At 35.0% G+C, this 21,141-nt stretch overlaps 1 protein-coding gene across 10 annotated transcripts in view; it reads left to right on the plus strand.

The window, feature by feature from the left end:
- Positions 1 to 21,141, plus strand: part of LOC116171529 (cyclic nucleotide-gated channel rod photoreceptor subunit alpha) — a 249,034-nt gene that overhangs the window by 224,955 nt on the left and 2,938 nt on the right. For 7 of the 10 annotated variants that reach the window (XM_031488411.1, XM_031488413.1, XM_031488410.1 and 4 more), the window contains 3 exons: positions 5,919 to 6,086; positions 10,186 to 10,425; positions 16,457 to 18,169. In XM_031488411.1, coding sequence (XP_031344271.1) covers positions 5,919 to 6,086; positions 10,186 to 10,425; positions 16,457 to 16,728 — 680 coding nt within the window. In that variant the 3' untranslated portion in view covers positions 16,729 to 18,169. Of the gene's footprint in view, positions 1 to 5,918; positions 6,087 to 10,185; positions 10,426 to 16,456; positions 18,170 to 21,141 lie in introns of those variants that run through there. The other 3 variants (XM_031488416.1, XM_031488417.1, XR_004145462.1) reach the window with 2 other exon arrangements.

The following is a 21,141-nucleotide window of genomic DNA, read 5'->3' on the forward strand; positions in this document are numbered from 1 at the left end:
ACTATTCAGACACGAAATTGAGCTAGCTGTTGCACATATAAGTTTCAAAATCGATAAACGAACCAACGAAAATTAAGCATATAAATCTATTATAAAAGGAAAGGGTTTTCTAAATTTTTTGGATGTTCCCCGTTCCCCGAACCTGGTCTGAGGTAAGAATTTTTCATCTGTGGCAGAGATGGGAATTTCCTTAGATCAGTCAGTCACTCTGTAATTGGTCGCAAACCTGTTGGGGGTTTTATTTTTTATTATATAACGTAAATTTTGTAGATTATCACAACTTAAAATGAAAAATTAATTTTTTTCCTACTGTTAAGAATTGGACAGGTCGATTTAGTTTAAAGACGTAAGGATTTATGTAATTAAATGCACAGGATACGAAATGATAGTCTAATAAATTCTTTGGAAAGAGGTCTTTGAGATAATCTTGTTTCACGTTCCTGTTAGAGTTTTGAGACATTTTCAGGAGTCAATCCGGTACATTACTAAAGAGTTCATGTTTAACAAACAAAAGAGTTATCAGTGAGATTTTTAGCACTAAAAACTGTAAGGCATTGAGAAATTCATTTTGAAACCGCTAATTACGCAATTAATTATTGCACATAAATATTAAAAATTGTGTTAGTTTCGGAACAAACGTCATCCCTCTAGAGAGAAACTGTCAACTAGAGATACCAATACTGTATAAGGAGACATTAAATTTAATTTCAACTATTTGTTTTAAAATCTACGGAGCGCAGGGATTTAAGCTGCCTTTTTCTATATAAAAGCTTCGGAATTGCTTTACAAGACACGTTTCTCGTGTCATGCTTTTCTAAAACAAACGTACATTTCCAGAGAAACGCTTGTGATTTTTACAAAAGCTTAATTAAATACTCTTTATCTACACGAACGCGTCTGTCACATCTAAATTACATCAGTACACTGGAAGATCCGGCGCAGATGTTCGTAGATTATTTACACAGAAACGTGTACCAGATTAATCTTGAGCCAAGATTTCGTACAACCCCATGGAGGACAATGAAAAAATTGAATATTATGCTCCCTTGTTTGGGAAATCCCCTCTTTAAATATAGCCATGCTTGTTATTATCCACTTTGTTATTCTTAACAAGGCATCGGACCCGGCTTTCTGCAACGCTTGCTCTTTAATTTCCCAAATTCGTTCTCTACGGGTACTCAAGTAATATTGATCGTCATACAATCTCTACAAAACACTCAGAGAGCTGGTGTCTTTCGTTACCTGATTCCGCCACTTCAGATGTCGTTACCACTACATTCCATTATGATCGTGCATAGGTAGCCAGACGCGTTCATGTTTCATAGGGTGGTTTCATTTTATTTTCTTCCATTGTTCATTTTGAGTCTCCGAAACATCGTGCGAAATTTTCGCTTTGGGGCTAAGTACACACCAAAAAGAAAGATTGATTCCGAAACGTGAAACTTGTAGGGCTCAGATGTAGAATCAAAGCAGTGGGTAAGGAAAACGCTGATCAGAATTGCATTGCAAGGGAACAGTTGATAAGGCTAAACTTGAGTAGTGAAGTCCGATCGATTAATGTTTTAATAAAGCCATTTAAAATTCTGAGATAATCTTCTGGGCACGTAGATTATCAATTGTCCATTTTTTGTATTAAAAATTCTGTGTACAAGGTGTTTTTTATTCTGATGTGCTTTTCGGATGCGGCTAGCGTAAACTGGAAACGAATTGTGGTGAATTTTATTGATGAAGACGCTACATAAATCGTTTGGCTATTTATTGGCAATATTTTCGGATTTTTCGTGAGGTTAGCCTTTTTTTAAGGCAGTATGAGGACAATGGAAAGGATATTTGGTACAATAAGGTACATTAAATTCTGAAGAAAAGATTTTCTGGTGCTTTTATGACGAACGAAATTTTCCGAAAACGGAAGGGGTACAATGAACTACATTGAATTCAGAATCAGGTAGATTTACCTGGCGGTGGCACTGTTTACTGCTTTAACAGAAAGGTACATTCAGGTGATCTCTAGGGGTAAAATAAAGAACTAAGCAGTGAAAACTTCAGCAACAAAACTAGCATAAATAAAATAAATAAATAGAAATAGTATACTTCTCTTTTTGTGCAAATATTTTTCGCTAATAACTCTAAATTAACTAAAACCTTGACTAAAACAGTTTATGAGGTCACGGCTTCTGTGAAATACCCATAACTAAGAGCGCAATATAAATAGTGCTTTTGTCGCTAAAGTTGCAGGTAACTTCACCACGAATTTCCCGAAAAAAACCTAATTTCGACCAATACGGTTGTTTTCCGTGGATTGCTGGCGAATCAATTGCAAATGTTTATGGACCACAAACTAGTCACTTCTGTTCCTAAAACGCGAATCAATCCCAAATCTCCCGAAATGACTCCCATTTATCTCTTACTTAATTAATTACTACCTACAAAATAGAGAGTCGTTAACGCAGACGGATATCTTTTTAGATCCCGCGCTATGAATCAAATAAAAAAAACAGCACCACGGTTGACAAATTTATTGTTTGAGTTTCCAACTGGGAATTTTGAAATTTCTATGATATGCAATGCCCAAATCGTTCCGCTCTTAGAAGTTCCAAAATTTCTATAGCTTTACAACAAATTTCGAAAACAATTAGTTGAAAATTTAGAGCTACCGTTACAGCGTTGAAAACACAAAAATCACAAACCGAATGTCTTTTTATAGTATCCAAAGAAGTATATACAGTTATATTGAAGCGAACCTTGAGACGGAACCTAGAATCGGCAACTGCTAGTCAAAGGAATCCGGTCTTCCAGTAAGAGCCACCGACGTTTGACAAAGCTCATATAATTTTGGGCGCTAGGCGTCCACAAGTCACGCTAAAATATAAATAAAAATATAAATTGAAAATAAAATAGGATTACAATCCTCAGGCACTGGTGGGTTATTAAAAAAAAACACTTTTGTCTTAACAAAGAACAATTCATATACACAAATGATATTTAATTGCATAAAACAGTAAATAAACCAGCAATTCTGGGAAAGTTTACTGTTGAATAAATGCAAATTTTCACGAAAGCTGGTTATTTATAAGGTACAACTTAATCTAATCTCATTTACAGACAGAGAGATAAATAAATTGAGTAACTGAATTACCTGGAGTTAACATTAACGACAAAGGCAAAATATAAATTAAAATATGCTGCATTGAATTGACGTCCTGCCGAAAAATTTGCCGGAGTAGAGAAAATTTGATGAATATCTACGAGATACTTCACATGAACTTGAGAAGAAGGATGAATTGTAGGGAATCTTGAAAGGAGAGAACTTGGAGAGATATTTGAAGACATCCTGAAAAGCAACGAAGAACAACTTGAGGAGAACTTGGAATATAGTGAAATCGTAGGGAAGCTTAAAAAGGACTTGAGGAATATGAGGAAATTAAGGGAAGTTTGAAGGAAACGTGAGGAGAATTTCAAAAGAACTTGAGGAACTGGAGAAAACCATAAGGGTAATTTAACTGGAAATCTTTATACAGGGTGTATCTTTTCGAGGTATAAAACTTTTCACAGCGATTCAGCATTATTTTCTGAGTGAAAAATCTAATAAAAATTTTCCTCTATATTTTTGAATCTGGCAACATGAGAATTTGTCACTGATGCAAATTGCAGGATTAAGGCATTCTAGACAGACCTTTTACGTGAAAAACTCAAGAGCATTGATGCCACATTTTAGTAGATTTATAAAATTTAAAAAGAGAATCAGTGAGTTCTTGCGAAAAGTTGATGGGACCTTTTTCAGATGGAGGATATCCATTGAGAATTTCGATTTCCGCCCATTTGGATTTAGCACCGATACAAACTAAATAAATGTTGGTAATTTATTGGCCCTGCATAATCCACATGAATATGGTCCCAATTTTGTGCTGGGTATCACCGCTTGTTAGTTATATCTAATTTGTGTTGGTGCATTCGTACATTTTAAGCACTCGCGACAAAATTTTACCAGTCATGGTTTTCAATACCTTTTTTAATGTTATTCCAATAACATTAGCGCCTGACTAACTATTTCATTTTCTGTATACTTAAATATGCACTTGTAATTCCTGAAGGTGACAAATCTGGCTGCATCTTTTTGGAATAACAATTCTATGGCCTCTGTAAAGAACAACGTCATCAATAGTGTATATGGAATTAATGCGACAATTTTGAATATTTTGTATGATATCTTGTAAATCTGCATCATGAGGTATACTTAGACCAATTAACTTTAGGGGAACTTGATGGGAACTTGAAAGCTACTACAGAAGGAATTTACATTGTGGCACTCACGGTCAGCCGGATTATGTACTTACGTTTAATTATTCCGAAAAAAACGCTTTGTTGCCATTCAACTATTCAAATCAAATCCCACGTTCAGAGAAATACCGCCAAACAAAGTATTGAAAGATGGCTGTCAATTCATAAATGACTGATTGATGTGTAAAGAAGGAGGCAAAAGAGAAATGGATAGGTAACCTTTCAAATCCTCTTACGACTAAGCGCGCGATTTTTATTAAAATTATCTTAGTCTCTCTTTTTGGAAGTGGATTCATAACTTGTAAAAAACTCCCTTTCGATTTCTTCCACTGCGTATTTGATTGATCGCTGCAAAGGATAAAGGCATTAGACAAACACTATTTGACACATTTTCGCTCCCTTTTCTCTTCAATTATTACTCAAAATCAATACCTAAAACCGCCCTACAAACACAGCACGATTGCTATTCAAGTTCGTAGATTTAAAAATTTAAACCCCTTGGCTCCGTTTCAAAATCCGTCCACGGCCAAAAGATAATACCGAAGACAATGGACGCGCGTATTTCTCTTTTTCCTTATTTTGTATGTGGCGTAGGTATACGGGATTTTTGAATTATGAATATTGTACATAATTTAAGCAAGGGACGAAGGGAGATTTAAACGTGCTAGATATTCTAGTCGAAATATTTATGCGGTGAAGTTTCATTGGAACTTTGCCAACGATATTTGGACAGATTCAGAATCTCAACAGCTCTTAAGGATATGCACAACGTAAAAATTGTAGTTTTCCCTAATGATGGTCGCTTTTTGTTCGAATTTAAACGACCGTCTTAAACATTGTCGCTAACTGGAAAAATTCTTAATTTCGCCGTCTCGTCTAGATAGTTGCAAGTTTTTCTATTACACATCTGAATTACATTAATTGCTTGGAATAGTTCTTTAATACAAAACACAAAGATACGTTGATACATACTACATTAGCACAATAGCATTATGAAATTTAAAAAAAACTAATTAGTCAGGTTCAAACTATGCCAGAGTGGCATGGAAGGAAGCAGATTACGTAGAAAAAATAAGTGTATTGTGTTTTCTCCATTTAGTTTGTTATTTTCCTTCCAATGTCCCACAAGGGTGGTCGTTATCGTCCAATGAATATATAAATTTCGCTTCTAACAATGATTGCGTGCAACCTTTTCCAACCAAAGATGGGCGTAATCCCGCGGTATCTATGGCATAGTTGTAGCTTGGACCGACGGGCGGATTACTAAAAGCGTAACCCAAAACTGTCTCTGCCACGATTAAAATACTGAATTGTGGTTGCTTTTTAGAGGGCAACAGAAATTGAATGGAGAAAAAAACCAACTTCTTTTCCCTTTTTACACGAACCACATATAAATTCTGCACAGATCGACCTAACTATTGGATAAAAAGTCAATATGCTTGCGACAAATCGGAAGCATAAAAACTTTCCAATGAGAAAGAACTTGCTGGAAAAACATAACTCTCACTCTCTCTTCCGCGTTAACTTAATTTTCGGCCCTCTCCCTTTCCTTGCACGTTAGACGCATGGCGTAAGCGATAAAATTCGGCATTCCGCCGTAAGTATGAATATGAAATTATGATTTTATCTTTCTCTTGCAGGAAACCGTCGAACGGCGAGCGTGCGATCTGTAGGTTATAGCGATTTGTTCGTGTTGAGTAAAAAGGACATGTGGGACGTGCTGAAAGAGTATCCAGCGGCCAGGGTGCGTTTAGAGGCAATTGCGGTTAAAAGATTAGAAAAGTATAAGAAGGCTCCATTAGAAAAGGGTAAGGATTTTTAAATGCAAATCGCTTTTACAGTCTTTACAGTCATAAAATTATACGGAATAAGGTGTTTATTTCTTTCATACTTCATCTTTCTACTTATCGAGCTCTTAAGGGGAAATTTTGCACTTGATATAAGCCGATTTAGTAAACTTAAGGTGGTGTTTTATTAATAATTAATTGTGGGATCTTCTCCTAAGTAAATGAATTAATTTCGCAGCTTTTCATTTCTGGTTGTCGCTTTCAGAAACTGCAGAATATTACGGAAATGCAACGATTTGGTATTATATTTGGTTAACCATACCAAAGAGCCAAGTTAGAAACGAGCATTCTTCGTACTTCCGATAACCGGAATGTTTTTGGAAAATTGGTGCAAAGCTACGATCAAATATATAAACATGTTCTGAGTTGCCGCTATATTTGTCGGTTATCTAGTGAAAAAACTATTATTTATGAAATAGTAGTTGATGATCAATAGAAAAAAACGAGTTGTCATTTTTTGTTGGAGAAAATTAATTTAATTATTACCGTTTTATAATTTATTATACATACAAACCATTAAATGGATATTTTGACCATTGAGTGAATTAACTTTCACGAGATGGTTAGTTTAGTTTTATCGTCGTGTATAATACAAAACTTTATTTTATAGCAGAAACAGAATCATTGTAAAGCTTTTGACAACTCTGAATTTAATTTACGTAAAAAATAACAAGCTTAGGTTTTGCCGTCGCAGTCGTTTCAATAGAAACAGCATTGTATGTTCTAAACTTCATTTTATTTCGTGCTCCGCGTCCCATTTGAAATAAGAATGACGGATGTCATTAGAATGCACAATCATCTGTTTCACGTTATCCACCCTTGCGGTTAAAGTAGTCACTTTATCTACCCTTACGCTAAAGAGCCACTAAGCCTATTAAAATGTCAATTTAACATCTGCTATATTATAAAATAATTTTATTTATTGTTCTTCGAAAGGTTATTGGTGTTAGGACTGCCCCTGACATTTTGGTTCCTTCGAACACGGATCGGTTCGTTGATGAATGTTCATTGTAATTATTGCTTATAAACTATGATTGACTGATCATGAGCCAACAAGATAGCGCATGGATCGTGTGAAATGTAGCAACCAAGGAAAAATGCCGGTGAAGTATGGTCAATGGATGTATCCGGATCAAGGTCAAGCGGCGGAGAGACATCCGGAAACCCCTTGGACGTCACACAGACGACGGCCGACCAAGGGAATAGTGTTAAAAGCACAGTGCATGGACAGCAATGAGACAAAGTTCCAAGTCAATTGCTGGAATTGAGACTTCACAGGCCAAACAAGAAAATAAATGCTTAAGGCTACGTCTGCAAAGAATAGCCAACCTTGAGGAAAACATCGAAACTAAAAGAAGGCCGAGGCGGAGCTTATAGCAAGAAAGGCTGAAAAGGAAGGCACAATATGAACTTGAGTAGCTCGAAGTCCAATAAAATAGTGGAATGCTGCTTGATGGATTGGATCAACATGGTTGAAAGAGACATTGGACTACCAGTGGGTAAAGTGCAGTGTGGTGATTGGGTTGAGCGTGATGCTGGGTATATCCCGAGTAAACCACAACAGAAGTGACTTTGTACCAACCCATTTTTTTTACCGACCACCAATACAACAAGATGTGAGAGTATCTAAGTATCATCATACGTCTATTCACAGGCATAAAGAAAGACACGTAAGTCTTTTCTGGAGATCCAAATGAGTGGCCTGGATTCATTTAGAGGTATAGATATATTGTGGATGCTCGTGAAAGGTGCGAAATTTAACTTGTTAATGCGTGGACTAAAGGATGACGCAAAAATCTATGTGAAGAATCTTGTCTTCACAAGTGAAAATGTAGATATAACAGAGAAAAGGTTCGGAACACCAGAGAAAAATTGAGGAAGCTCTTCTCACCTCAAGAACTCAAACCGGAGTCATTTTTGGAATTTGCGAATTCTATTAGTGGCTTCATAACAATGACTGAACATTTGAACCAAGAGGAATATTGGCGAAATTATGGAGAAGTTGTTATGTGCAACGAAAAATTCATGGGTTCTCCATCGGGAAACACTTCCCTCATCACCCACTTGAACTTGAACGTTACGTTTCTTGATTTCAGTTGGTGGCCAATTCACGTCTCACTCTCATCAGCTACAAGTATCCATCTGACAAAAATGATATTACTGAGTATGGACATCGGGAATTGAAACCCAAGGAAAAATCATCCCCTAACGTAGCGTTATAATATCAGCGGTCATGCTGGATGATGACTCATTGACTACAATCATTGAGTAAAGTCTAGCTGACGAGCTTATACTTGAAGACAAAGAGATTCCCTACACTTTTCGTGGACTTTCAGACTTTTTCGTGGACCAAATGGCAAGATAATATTCATCTCATCATTCCAAGAGAATGTATTGAGGAACGCTCCGTGGGTATCAACGTGTAAGTGATGGATAGACAGTTCGTGGTCCAACCCCTAGCGGTGCAAGCACAAATGGGATTTCCTTGTTCATGATTGAGAAGAAAAGCCCAAATTGAAGGGATGATTCGAGAGTCCATGGGTACCAATTGCATCTGGAGTGAGTGTCAAGGATGACCGACCGCGGCCAAAGTAAGACAAGCGTGTCTTCCTGAAAGCAGGGAGCAAGCTTTGAGACGTCTCAATTTTCTGGATTTTCTTTCGCACTTTACGTCGAAAACAGAAATGAAGAAGAATTTGAGAAGGATCATCCGAGAGTAGTTAAAGCCTATCATACATTTTCACTACATGAACGATTAAAGTTGGAACTTACTCGAAACACTATTCGGTTCGCTTATATAACGAACAACATTCTTTCTAGAATGTTCTCGAGTGCTTAATGGCGACTTGGAATGTTCTCGAGCAAAAACGTCATATTTCTCGGAAAGATTACGTCACATTCGCCTTCGTTCTTTATCGCCGATGACTAATTTTTCATAACACCTCGATATTTATCGAGATTTCCGGAATGCTGGCTACAGTATTATTTGGTAATTACAAAATTGGCAAGAATAAAAGTTTTCAATGCGAAAAAAACAAGATATAAACAACAAAAACTTACAATGATATATTAGCAAACGCTTTCTTCTAGCAGTTTCTGTTTATTGCAGGAAATTCTTAGCAGGCGATTTAAATAATTTGAAATTAGGACAACCACGTCATTTTTAGGTATAATTTAATTCAAATAAATATAAATAGGTACATTTCAGTACATGAAAAATCTCTATCTTGTCTTTAATAAAGTTACATTACACATACATTCACAATAAATTCATTATAATATGGGGAGCGCCTGTCTGAAAACTGAAGCTAACAAAATATCCTACAAAAAGTATATATAAAATTCTGTAGTTAATGCAACTTGACCGAATTGAAAAATTGCTACCTCAATAATACATACCCCTAGCTAGCCGCATAGGGCCGTTTGTGGTATATGGCTAGTGAAGTATTTATATTCTACATAAGAAATACAATACTAACGCTCGACTTTTTTAACAATAATCTTTCAGATAAGTTTAACTGCTGTATTAAGGGCTGGCTACCCTACAATATTGTCAATAGTGTGTTACAAGTATATGATTAACCTGCCTTTGTCACCCTCTGTCAATAATGATGTTTAACGCCATTAATTTTCAAGAGTCTATTGAGAGTTTCTTCAAGAGTCTTGAACTACCGAAATTTCAAGACAAGACTGAATGTCAACCTACATTTCATTGCTTCTGTTGCGTCATCGAAAAGAGCGATTTTCCATTACAATCCCATTTAAAAGTTTTGTTATTCATAGCATTTTTTCCGCGTAAGTGAGTACCTATATGTCATTTTCTATAAAAGAGTAAATATACATTAAAAATATCCCAAAATCGCTCTCAACTTTGAAACTTCAACAGTGGCGCTTAAATGGGCGTTTATACAAACATTTTGTAACTTTTATAAGGGTTGCGGTTACAAGCAACTGCCATTTAAGGCACGTTGTAGTACCTCGGCTTTCAGAATCGATCGCGGGAAATTTGCATTAGTTAGACTAATTGCCAACCAAATCGCTAATTGCGTTTTACTTTCAGCGGCGATGGGACGAAGCCAGTCGACGCCTGGTTTAATAGAGTCTAGAGGAAAAATAGCTTTAGAAGATATGTGGATTCCACCGTGCCTATCCGGTTTAACGCCTGCATATCCGCGATCACTTCTGGGTTCACCGCCACGTGCCCCCGATAGTCCGGGATCTAGAGGTTCGAGAGGCTCCAGAGCATCGACCAGCAGCGGTAGAAGTCATCGGCAGACACCAGCGTCGCATGCCCGTTCTGGTAATTCTCATTTCGAAATTAATTCCTGTTTTTCTCTTATCGGGAGTAGGTAATTACGTTAAAATGCAACGATGTGCAGAGTATCACCGAATTGATGAAACGCAAACAAATCAACTTGCGCCCGGATGGGGTAGTTGACATTTATTACGTTTATCGGCGTCGGTTTAATACTACAAACGTACCCTGGTCGTCATTTGATATTTTAGTAAATAGTGTAATTACTGGAACTGAAATGTGTCAATTTTAACAAGGGTCAGTAAACATATAACGAAGATGTAGATAAATGATCTGTGGCGCACTATACAATGTCCTTATACAGAATAATGCTTTAGGGCAATCTGTAATTATTATCTAACATCTGTACAAGATGTTGCGATATCGATTACTGTCTGCTTTATGCTTCGTTTAATACTTTCAGTCAATGCGTATGTATCAAACAATCCAGAGTAAAAACACATTGACATTAATATTCCGAGGGTAAATTATCTTTGGAAAAAATACGTACAAGAAAAATAATAGTTTATAGATACTTATGTGCTATTGCTGGTAAAACATAATTGAATCTCTGCCGACAGTTTTCATTCATTCATTTTTCTAATAGAAACTGTAGTATTCCAACGGTATGCCGTACTAAGCGATCAATAGCCATTTTTACCACCCGTACATTAGTAAGGGAGGTATTGCATGCGGGTAAAAAATGACCCCCCACTTTTTTTACGGAAATACATGTTTTGAAGCATCAAGAATCCGAATCAAATAAAATCTCGATGATGTCGGTCTGTCGGGTCCGTCTATACTCTCATTTCTGGTTAAACGGCTGAACCGATTGGAACCAAATTTGGTAAGCAGATTTTTAGACATAAAAGGAAGATGATCTGAAAAGCTTTAGGGCAGGGTCGCGCATTACGCAAGAAACAAATTTCTCTAAACCAATCGAAAATAATGGTTTAAGGTATCACTGGTGCAACTTAAATCCTCAACATTGAAGGATTAAATAAACAACAAGTTAAAAAGTAATCGTAAACGATTTACATAAAGCGCATTTCCACTTGCATTCATTTCCCATTTGTAAGATGGAACTTCTATAAAATCGTAAAAATCCGGCCACAAATATGAAAGATAGCGTTGCACATGGGCAATCCATTTTTGTTGTGCTACTTCAATGTCAGTTTATGAGAAGAATTTCATTTCAATGCTTTTCTAAATAAGAAAGTTGGAACTGCGCATGCGCAAACCTAAATTTTGAAACTAATGTTAGATTTTCCTTTGTTCCAAGCGCCTAAATATCAGATTTCACTTAAATGCTTCCATAGATAAAAAAGTTAGCACTGCGCATGCGCAAAATAAAATTTTGAAAGTGGCGCTGGATTTTCCTTTATTCCAAGTGCCCATGTATCAAATTTCATTTAAATTCTTCCATAAATAAAAAAGTTGGCACTGCGCATGCGCAAAACCAAATTTTGAAATTGGCAGTTGATTTTCCTTTATTCCAAGTGCCTATGTATCAAATTTCATTCAAATGCTTTTATAAGTAAAAAATTTTGCAATTCGGTTTATAAATGGTCGAGATGCGAAAAGGGCACTGTGAATTTTGAATCGATTCAACTTTTGGCGTTGCGTATTATATGGCTAAAGCTATGCCCATATTGAATTTCATGCAATTCAGTTCATAACTAACGGAGGTGTAAAAGTGATCGAACATTTCTAAACAAAGTTATCGTTAACACGGACAGATAGATGGACAGACAGACAAAGGAACAGAAGGACAGACCAACAGGCAGACGACAGATAGCAATGCAAAATTATAAACGATCTCTAGGATCGTTAATAAACGGCAAAAGTGTAAAATTATGGAACATGTAAAAAACGGTTTTTTGTTTTTTTACAATAACTTTTTTTGTAAGCGGTACAGAAAAAATTCCTTCCTTGGTACAAGACTCGACACCATAACGAACCAAATAGCGAAAAAAGTAGAACAATAGCTCTTAAGATAAAGAACTAGTAGCGTCGCAAACGAGCGGACGGACGGACGGACGGACGGACGGACAAAGTGGCCACAATAGCGCATTTTTTTTTATTTTTGTGGAAATGCGCTAAAAATTAATGCACTAATCTAGCGTAAAGTACTCTTAACTAGCAGCTTCCTTCCTTCGAAAATGAAGCCTTATGCTACTTACCTTTAGGGTGGTAGCCGAGGTGGTAGCTCTCTTTTTTCTTATTTTTTTAATTGCTTAATGACAGAAACGATGTCTATAGATTTATCATGGTTTGAATAAAAATAATGTGAAAGAAAAACTTATACATAACCATGATGAATAATACAGCGTATCTAACCGAATTTTTCATTAAAACAAGGTTTGACCAATAGTTATTTACATAAAAGTCAGGAAAATGCAGGGGAAAATGATACATTACTGGCGAGAAAATATTGAAGTGCGAGGGGCCGAGTACTTTAATTTCCGAGTCAGGTGATGACATTTTACTGACGAGTTTTGTATTAAATTACACCCCAAATCGTCTTTTAATACAAAATTAGGCATGAAAATGAAGATTTCAGGACGATTTAGGGTAAAGTGTTTTTTTTGTAATGGGAAATTGGGAACCCTAGTCGTGTTCAAATAACAGGCAATGGAGATCATTTATACAGGGTGTAGCACCTAAAATCTCTCGGATCAATTACCGCAGGAATGTTTCTAAAATATTTTTGATCACCAGGGACGCGCTGTATTCCAGTGGCGTATCAAACTTGAGAGTACTTGAAAAGTACTTATTTTTTTTATGTAACATGTTATACCCCTAACTTTAACGATTTCGCTGTTATAACCTTTTTTCGTCAAAATTTGACAGTTTTCCGAAATTTTTTGTGATAGAAACTAAATCGCGCAGGCTTCTAATTTTTGGACTGAGGACCTCTTCCATAATTTTTTTAGGTACTTTATCGAAAAAATAAAATTTTTGATTGACCTTCGCTAAACGTCATATTTTTTTTTACTTTCTAGGCCTGTCTAGCATCTAGGTCCTAAGGAGTCTTTTATGTCTTTTAGGCATAGAATTTAAGCGTTATCTAGTCTCTTCTAATGCGTTCTAGGTGCACCTATTTTTGGGCAATGTTCAAACGGCTCTCGAAAAGACTACAAAGAATCTAAGGAATCTCTCAAAAAACTAATGCGATAGAGGGCCCTGCAATGTCATTTAAATTAATTTAAACGCCTTGTAGAGATTTCGAAGGCTCTCTATGCGCTGTTATAGGTACTTTCAAATGACAATGTCTGGAAACGCTGAAAGGGCAGCGACAACTTTCCAAACGGTGCTCAACATGCTATAGGATGCTAATATTGCCCATTCCTACGTTGAGTAATGTTAAATCTGGACTGAAACTAAAATTTGCTACTATATGAATGTTAGTTAATACATTTAAAGAGAAGGCGTACCCAAAATCATGACACCGAGTTGATCAAGATTAAAGAAGCTAAAACTCATTAGTAACTCTCAAAATTTTAAGAAATTAACATATTGCTATCATCCCCTAAAGAGACACTATCCACTAATTAAAAACTTTATCAGCTGAATAACAGATAAGTTAACATAAATGACTTCTTGACTTCATTACTTCCGCTCCAAGTTGTGTCTGTTGCTGTTACCTCAGAAAAGATGTTGTCTTTGTACACACGGTTGCATTCTGCAAATTGATATACTCCGGATAGGTCAGCAATTGAACAGTTATCAATGTTAATAGAAACTAGAAACCGAAACCAAAAACCAAAAAAAACCCTGCAAAGAAATCCTTTGAACACAAAAATGTAACCTACCTCCCAATTAATAAGAAGGTTGTTTAGAAAATAATAGTACTAAAACGGCAACGGTTGAATCTTAAATCGGTTCAAATTTCAAATTCTAAAAAGAACAGACTAGATATCACGGTCGGTAAAGAAGAGGGTCATACTTTCGTATGCATCCACCTTGAATTCAAATTATAGCCTCCAACATGAGAGAAAAGTGTATCTCGATCCAAATCAATTCGAGATTATACAAAATGCGACTAATCACCATAAATAAGTCCTACTTAAGAAATGTTGCAATTAAAAGGGGAAATGAACTTTGCAAAAAAGGATACGACGACTATTATAAGTTGTCAATTTTTAAGTCTTAGGTAAGGAAAAATAAAACAAGCACATTAACAATGATCATTCACCAATCCGAGTAAATGTTTGTCGGAATCGCTTAATGTCGTGAAACCAGTATTTAGAAAACTTGTATGTCCCTTCTACGCTTCCTTACTATTCTTCATACTGTCGCCCTTTTTATAAATCAATGGATTGCCGCTGTTTTTTAAGTATAGTATCTTCTTCTCTGTCCAAACTTGCTTATATATCAAATACAGTTCAATATTTTGTTTGTACCTTTGTTGTACCCAAGAGATTTGCCATTATTTAAATCTTGTAGTTCTTTGATGATCTATACTTTTAACGTCTGCATTCTTTTTTTGTATTTTTGAATTTAATTTTAAAGTTCCAATTTTTTTTGGTACATTTGCTACATTATTTCATTTATCGATTAAACATTCGAATCTTACTCATTGTTGCCGTTTGTAACAGTACAATATCTACGAAAACACCTCACAACCCGTTACACCTTTGCCTTGATTAGGACAGCAAGGGGAGGGAGATGACTGAATTTTATTTTGCATGAAAATAACTTAATCTTCATGACACAGAAATAGTTATCTTATACTGACAGCTCTCAGGATTTTTGTAGATAATAAAACACGTACAGATTTTCAAGAGTGTAGTAATCCTTTATTGAAATAAATAACAACAATATCTAAATTAATTAAAACCCTCAGAATATAAATACTCAAGAAAATATAAAATAGACACTCTTTTTTCTTTACATATCGAAAGCTCGAGCGAAAGTGAAGGATCCAGATTAATTTTTCGTGGCTATACGCATTTAACACCAACAAAACATATAAAAGCTGGGAGATTAAGGGCATATAAAAACGTTTACCAAAATCAAGTAGCACAAGAAATAAAATCTATAATTGGCTATATATTTTTTACAAACCCTTAATTTTTATTATGCTTTATTTTTACACGACTTACAAATAACTTCTTTATTATATTCTGGTTTTCTTTATAATCCTTATTCAATAAATATTTACGGGATCTGTTTCATATGGTTCATCGGAGCTTGTAGTCTCGTTTATTTTTATCGCTTTTGTTTCTGACCATCATTAAACTTAATGTGTTAGTTGCAATACCAGAAGTACCTAGTACATGTCTTTATTGTATATTTTTTGTTGCTATACGTATTTTGGAAAATCAAACAATAGTTATTTACATAAAAGTCAGGGAAATGACACGTTACTGGCGAGGAAATATTGAAGTACAAGCCGAGTACTTTAATTTCCGAGTCAAGTAATGCCATTTTACTGACGAGTTTTGTATTAAATTTTACCCGAAATCGTATTTTACCATAAAATTTCAATTTTCATATAGAACTTTTGATTAATTCCAATTTGTGATTGATGACAGGAGTCGTAGACATTTAGCAATCAGAAAAAACTCTTGGTTGTGGTTGATTTGAGGAATTGAGTCGTTTATTTCATTCATGACATTTAGCAATATGACAGGTGCGGCAGGTAAAGTGACAAGTGCGGCTGGTAAAGTGACAGGCGGTAGGAAAAGTAGACTAGTCTGTCTCCGTCATGGAAACTAACATTTTCCTGACATAAAGTAAGCATGAAAATGAAGGTTTCATGACGATTTTGGGTAAAATAGAGACATTCAATCACACCCTATTTCTTTACAAGACTGTATAAGACATAAAACAAATTAAAATTGAAAAATGGTATCGTCTTCCTTGTACAACATGAAAAATGTTGCCTCCTCCAGACTCCAAACTCCTGATTATAACCATCTTGCTAGTAATCTTCTTGTCTTTTGAGTCACAGCTATTACAGATGCACCTGTCCCTCCAAATAAGTACTAACTACCTATTACCTACTAACGATTGTGTTTTCTATACCTAGGTACGACCTTACACTGCGACAGCATGACGCAATTGGTATCGGAAGCTGCAACGCCACTCCTTGGTTCCCACGAAGCATTGGAAAGTGAAATCAAAAGGCTACGGGAAAGACTGCACACCGTCGAAGCGGAAAATACGGCAATGAGCACAAAGCTAAACCAGCAGCAGTGGGAACTAGAAACCAGACTGGCCGAAATCGAAATGCAAATTTGCGGTTCGCGTTCGACGAGCAGTTTAGAGGACAATGAGCGTAATCGCGAAAGTATCATTTAACAACTAAATACGCTGCCTTACAACATTTTAAATGCACATACGCACGCGTTTGTTCAGCACATTGTGTAATGGCGGCCACAATCGAATTTAAAAAACTTGCTAGTGAATTTAAACAATGCACTGTACTCACGCTGACTGCCATTTTGTATAACCTAGTAGATACCCCTGATCGAGTGAAAATTAGTCGGGTATGTTTGTGGTGCTTCAAAGGATAATAATGATAAAGTGTCAAACCCTTTTAAACATTATTGTTGTTTACGCAACAGTACCTCGAAATGTTTTCAGATAAAGAAAAAAATCTTGCTGTGGGTCGCAACGTTCAGCAAGTTCGTGAACCATTGACGAAGTACACGTACAGGGACCAAGACCACGATACTCGAAGAACTAAGTATCGGCAGCAACAGTTACATAAACGCGCCAACGCTCCATTCTTTCCCTCGAAGGGATTTTGGAAATAATCGAGTGTTGCGCATTTTCTAAAAGAAATGAAATATTACTGCCAAAAGTCTTTAATTCTATCATCCTTTTAGCTCTACTCATAGTACTTTGATAGATATTAACAATAGAATTTTTTAGACTTCTTGTAGATAATTTCACAATAGGAGAGGATACCTACCTTCAAATTTGCTTAACAAGGAAAAATCTGTTTAAATAGATTTAGAAAACGTTTAGCTAAATGAAACCCAGTGAGACCAACCATTTTTTAAAAAAGAAGAACGTTTTTACCAAGTATTTGCTTCAAATTTCATGTTCCATTTAATTGTCATACCGAAAAATTGGAGATCGGATTGTGGTGAAATTTTCGTAGATGTTTTAAGCAATAATCATTTCACTCTTCCATTATATTGTTTATATCTACATCGTCCGATCTCTGGTAATAGTATACTCAAATTTTCAACACTTGGAATGGTCAAAAGAAAAAATAATTTTTCAAGATTGCTTGATGTGTTCACGATGTAAACTTAATAAATTTCTCTATTGCAATTAAAGACGGTTTGTAATTGATCGTCCTCACTTACAAGGCGATCTAATTAATGTAAGTAACTTTACATGCCTTATAATTCATAATATTGTAATTAGTACTGTTCCAACGGTTTTTCTTAACAGAGAAGGTGAAGTTGAAATGTGGAAGGCGACATCTTCTCGCAATTACCGTTTACTAATCATTTCAGAATTTAAAACGAGAGGATTATAATATATTGAATGTCCACATGTGAAAATGAAATGGATCTTTTTACAGTTTAAAGATATGTTATAGGTATTTTGTTGCTATATTGTTATATAGGTATATAATTGATTATATAATGCAAGGATAGTGTTACAATAATTTAAACCATTTCGGTGAAGAGGAATAAGTTGTAACCTTACATTTGTAATAATAAGTACCTCCCTAAATTCCCGACTTAGCTTGTGACATTCACTACCTACCCTACATTTTGTAACCGTTACTTCATATTTAATATGTCTTATTGAAATAAAATTATGAATTTTATTGCCAAATGGATCTCTTCATTAGGTATATCCATTATTTATAACAATCCTTATTGGATGAACTAATTACCTTAATCCATCGTACACGCATTATTCAATATTCATGTATTTTGTGATTACCTACCCCTTCCCCCGACGATCCTTTAGGTATAGGTACACTGGATGGTTTAGCTGTGACGCGATAAAGTTAAAAATGTAACTGATTCAAACAGAAATAATCTTTCTGGGCAATACTATCAAAAAATTTCAAAAACATGGCTAGTCTTCAGAAACAGTAAATTAGAAGAATTTTTTCAGTTGTTTATTATATTAGTAAATATACACCGTCGCACTCCTTTTTAAATTATGATTTAATTGGTACATCTGTATTCTATAGATTTTATAAATCGCTCTTTACAATCTTAGCAATTATATACAAACAATAAGAAATTCCGAGCTGTTTCTCAAAATGACGTACGGTTGCAACAAAAATTTTGAGTTGTAGTACCTCAAAACTACGATATTTCAAAAAAAATTGTACAAAAAATCTGTAAACCTCTTTTTTTATCTCCCATGCTTCGTTTGAGTTCCAATTATTTTCCCAATAAACAACTATTCTGAAAAAAGGATTAAAACACGGAAAAATGGTAGGTTGTTGCATATATAACTACCTACATACAAAATGTAGAGTATAATAAGAACTAGGTACGTTTGTGGTTTAACCTTTTCTAAAAGTTGACCCATTTTGAATTTTACCTTACTTAAAGAACAATATCTCGTATGAAAAATGCCTTCTTGTTGATTTCGAGGTTGATACAACCAGGCTAAGGTAAACTATTCCTCGCTGATACAATTCTTCTTACAATAATAAATCGCCAGGAAGTGTAAATTTAACTTCCCGTCTGATACTTTTTCTTTTACGAATTTCGTGAAGAACTTTTGTTCGCTAAAAGGGATTCTTTCGAATGTTAAATTCCAATATTGATAATTGCATGCAAGTTAAGTTTTATTCTTACGAGAAATTAGGTTTATCAAAGTTTTAAATGTTTTTGTGTAAGGGAGAAATTTTCCTACATACAACAAGACAGTCTATTTTATGGATTTCTTTCCAATACGCAGAGCTGGGCAGAATACTTTCAAAAAGTATTTGAATACTATAGTATATTGAAAGACAAGTGTTACAATGCGACCTATTGTAATACGACTATCTTGTGGCACGAGTGGCGACGCGAAGCGTAGCCACGAGTGTCCGCAAGATAGGAGTATAAAGCATTGTAACACGCGTTTTTCATACTATTTTTTCTATTTCGGTGCTTTAATTTAATTAAAAAAATCATTATCAGAAACTATAGGGAACATTAGAACTAACATGTTTTATGTTGGGAACACTTTTTATGCCGTTAAGTTTTAGGTTGGCAGCGTAGTAAGACTGACATTTTGAAGTTCAAACATGGAAGTACCCAACGAAGTACCTACTTGTACTAACTAGTAACTGCCAACTTAAGAGATGAGTTACTAAAAAAAACGACTATAATCACTGTCTTTGTACAACTGTTTTCGGTCGAAAACAGTTGTACAAAATCATCATTGTGACACCGAAATAGAAAAAATACTTTTACGTCCAGCACAAGCGAATATTAGAAACAGATACATTGAAAAGTATTCAAATACTTGAAAAATAAGTATTCAAATACTTTAGAATGTATTCGAATACTTTCAAAAGTATTCTAATACTATCAAATGTATTGGAATACTATAAAAAGTATTCGAATACTTTGAAAACTATTTCATTAACTTACTTTGGAAAGTATTCGAATACAGTAAAAAGTATTCAAATACATGTCACTCAAATACATTAAAAATTTAAAATAGTATACTAGATAAAAGTCTTAATACTACTTGAAAAATCAAGTTATGGGGTTAGCTTTTTTTATATTTCTATTGTTATATATAAATTTAAGGGGAGTAAAAGCGTATTATTATTATTATATTATTATATAGGAGGTAGCTACCAGGACTCAGATCGACCCGGAAAAAAATTTTCTTATAAAATGGGGCCTGTAGATTCCATAATTTCAAACAGTTCCAAGATTGGGCTACTAGTCCAAAAGTTACAGTAAAGTAGGAATTATTTTGGATTCTACGCATCAAAATTAATAAGAAAAAGTCTTTTCCCGAGAAATTTTGGTGTAGTCGATTTTTGGTAAAAAAAGAAGGTTGTACACTGCCTTTTTTTTTGGCCCGAAGAAAAAATTGTCTCAGATCGACCCGGAAAAAATGTTTCTTATAGAATGTAGCCTGTAGAATCCATAATTTCAAACAGTTCCATGATTGGGCTACTAGTTCAAAAGTTACAGCCCTTTGAATTTTCTTTCGAAATTGGTTTCTAGTGTATAACTGTTGATTCAGAAGTCTGATCGAAAAAGTACGAATTATTTTGGATTCTACGCATCAAAATTAATAAGAATAAGTCTTTTCCCGAGAAATTTTGGTGTAGTCGATTTTTGGTAAAAAAGGAAGGTTGTACACTGCCTTTTTTTTTGGTGCGAAAAAAATTGTCTCAGATCGACCCGGAAAAAAATTTTTCTTATAGAATGTAGCCTGTAGAATCCATAATTTCAAACAGTTCCATGATTGGGCTACTAGTTCAAAAGTTACAGCCCTTTGAATTTTCTTTCGAAATTGGTTTCTAGTCCATAACTTTTGATTGAGAAGTCTAATCGAAAAAGTACGTATTGTTTTGGATTCTACGCACTAAAATTAATAAGAAAATGTGTTTTCCCGAGAAATTTTGGAGTAGTCGATTTTTGGTGAAAAAGGAAGGTTAAGTATTCAAATACTATGCGAAGTATTCGAATACTTCTCAAAGTATTCAAATACCTTGCAAAGTATTCGAATACTAAATATTTGTGAAAGAATTTGAGTTACAAAGACAAGCACTGC

This window comes from Photinus pyralis, unplaced genomic scaffold (genome assembly GCF_008802855.1).
Source record: "Photinus pyralis isolate 1611_PpyrPB1 unplaced genomic scaffold, Ppyr1.3 Ppyr1.4_LG5, whole genome shotgun sequence".
Classification (NCBI taxonomy): domain Eukaryota; kingdom Metazoa; phylum Arthropoda; class Insecta; order Coleoptera; family Lampyridae; genus Photinus; species Photinus pyralis.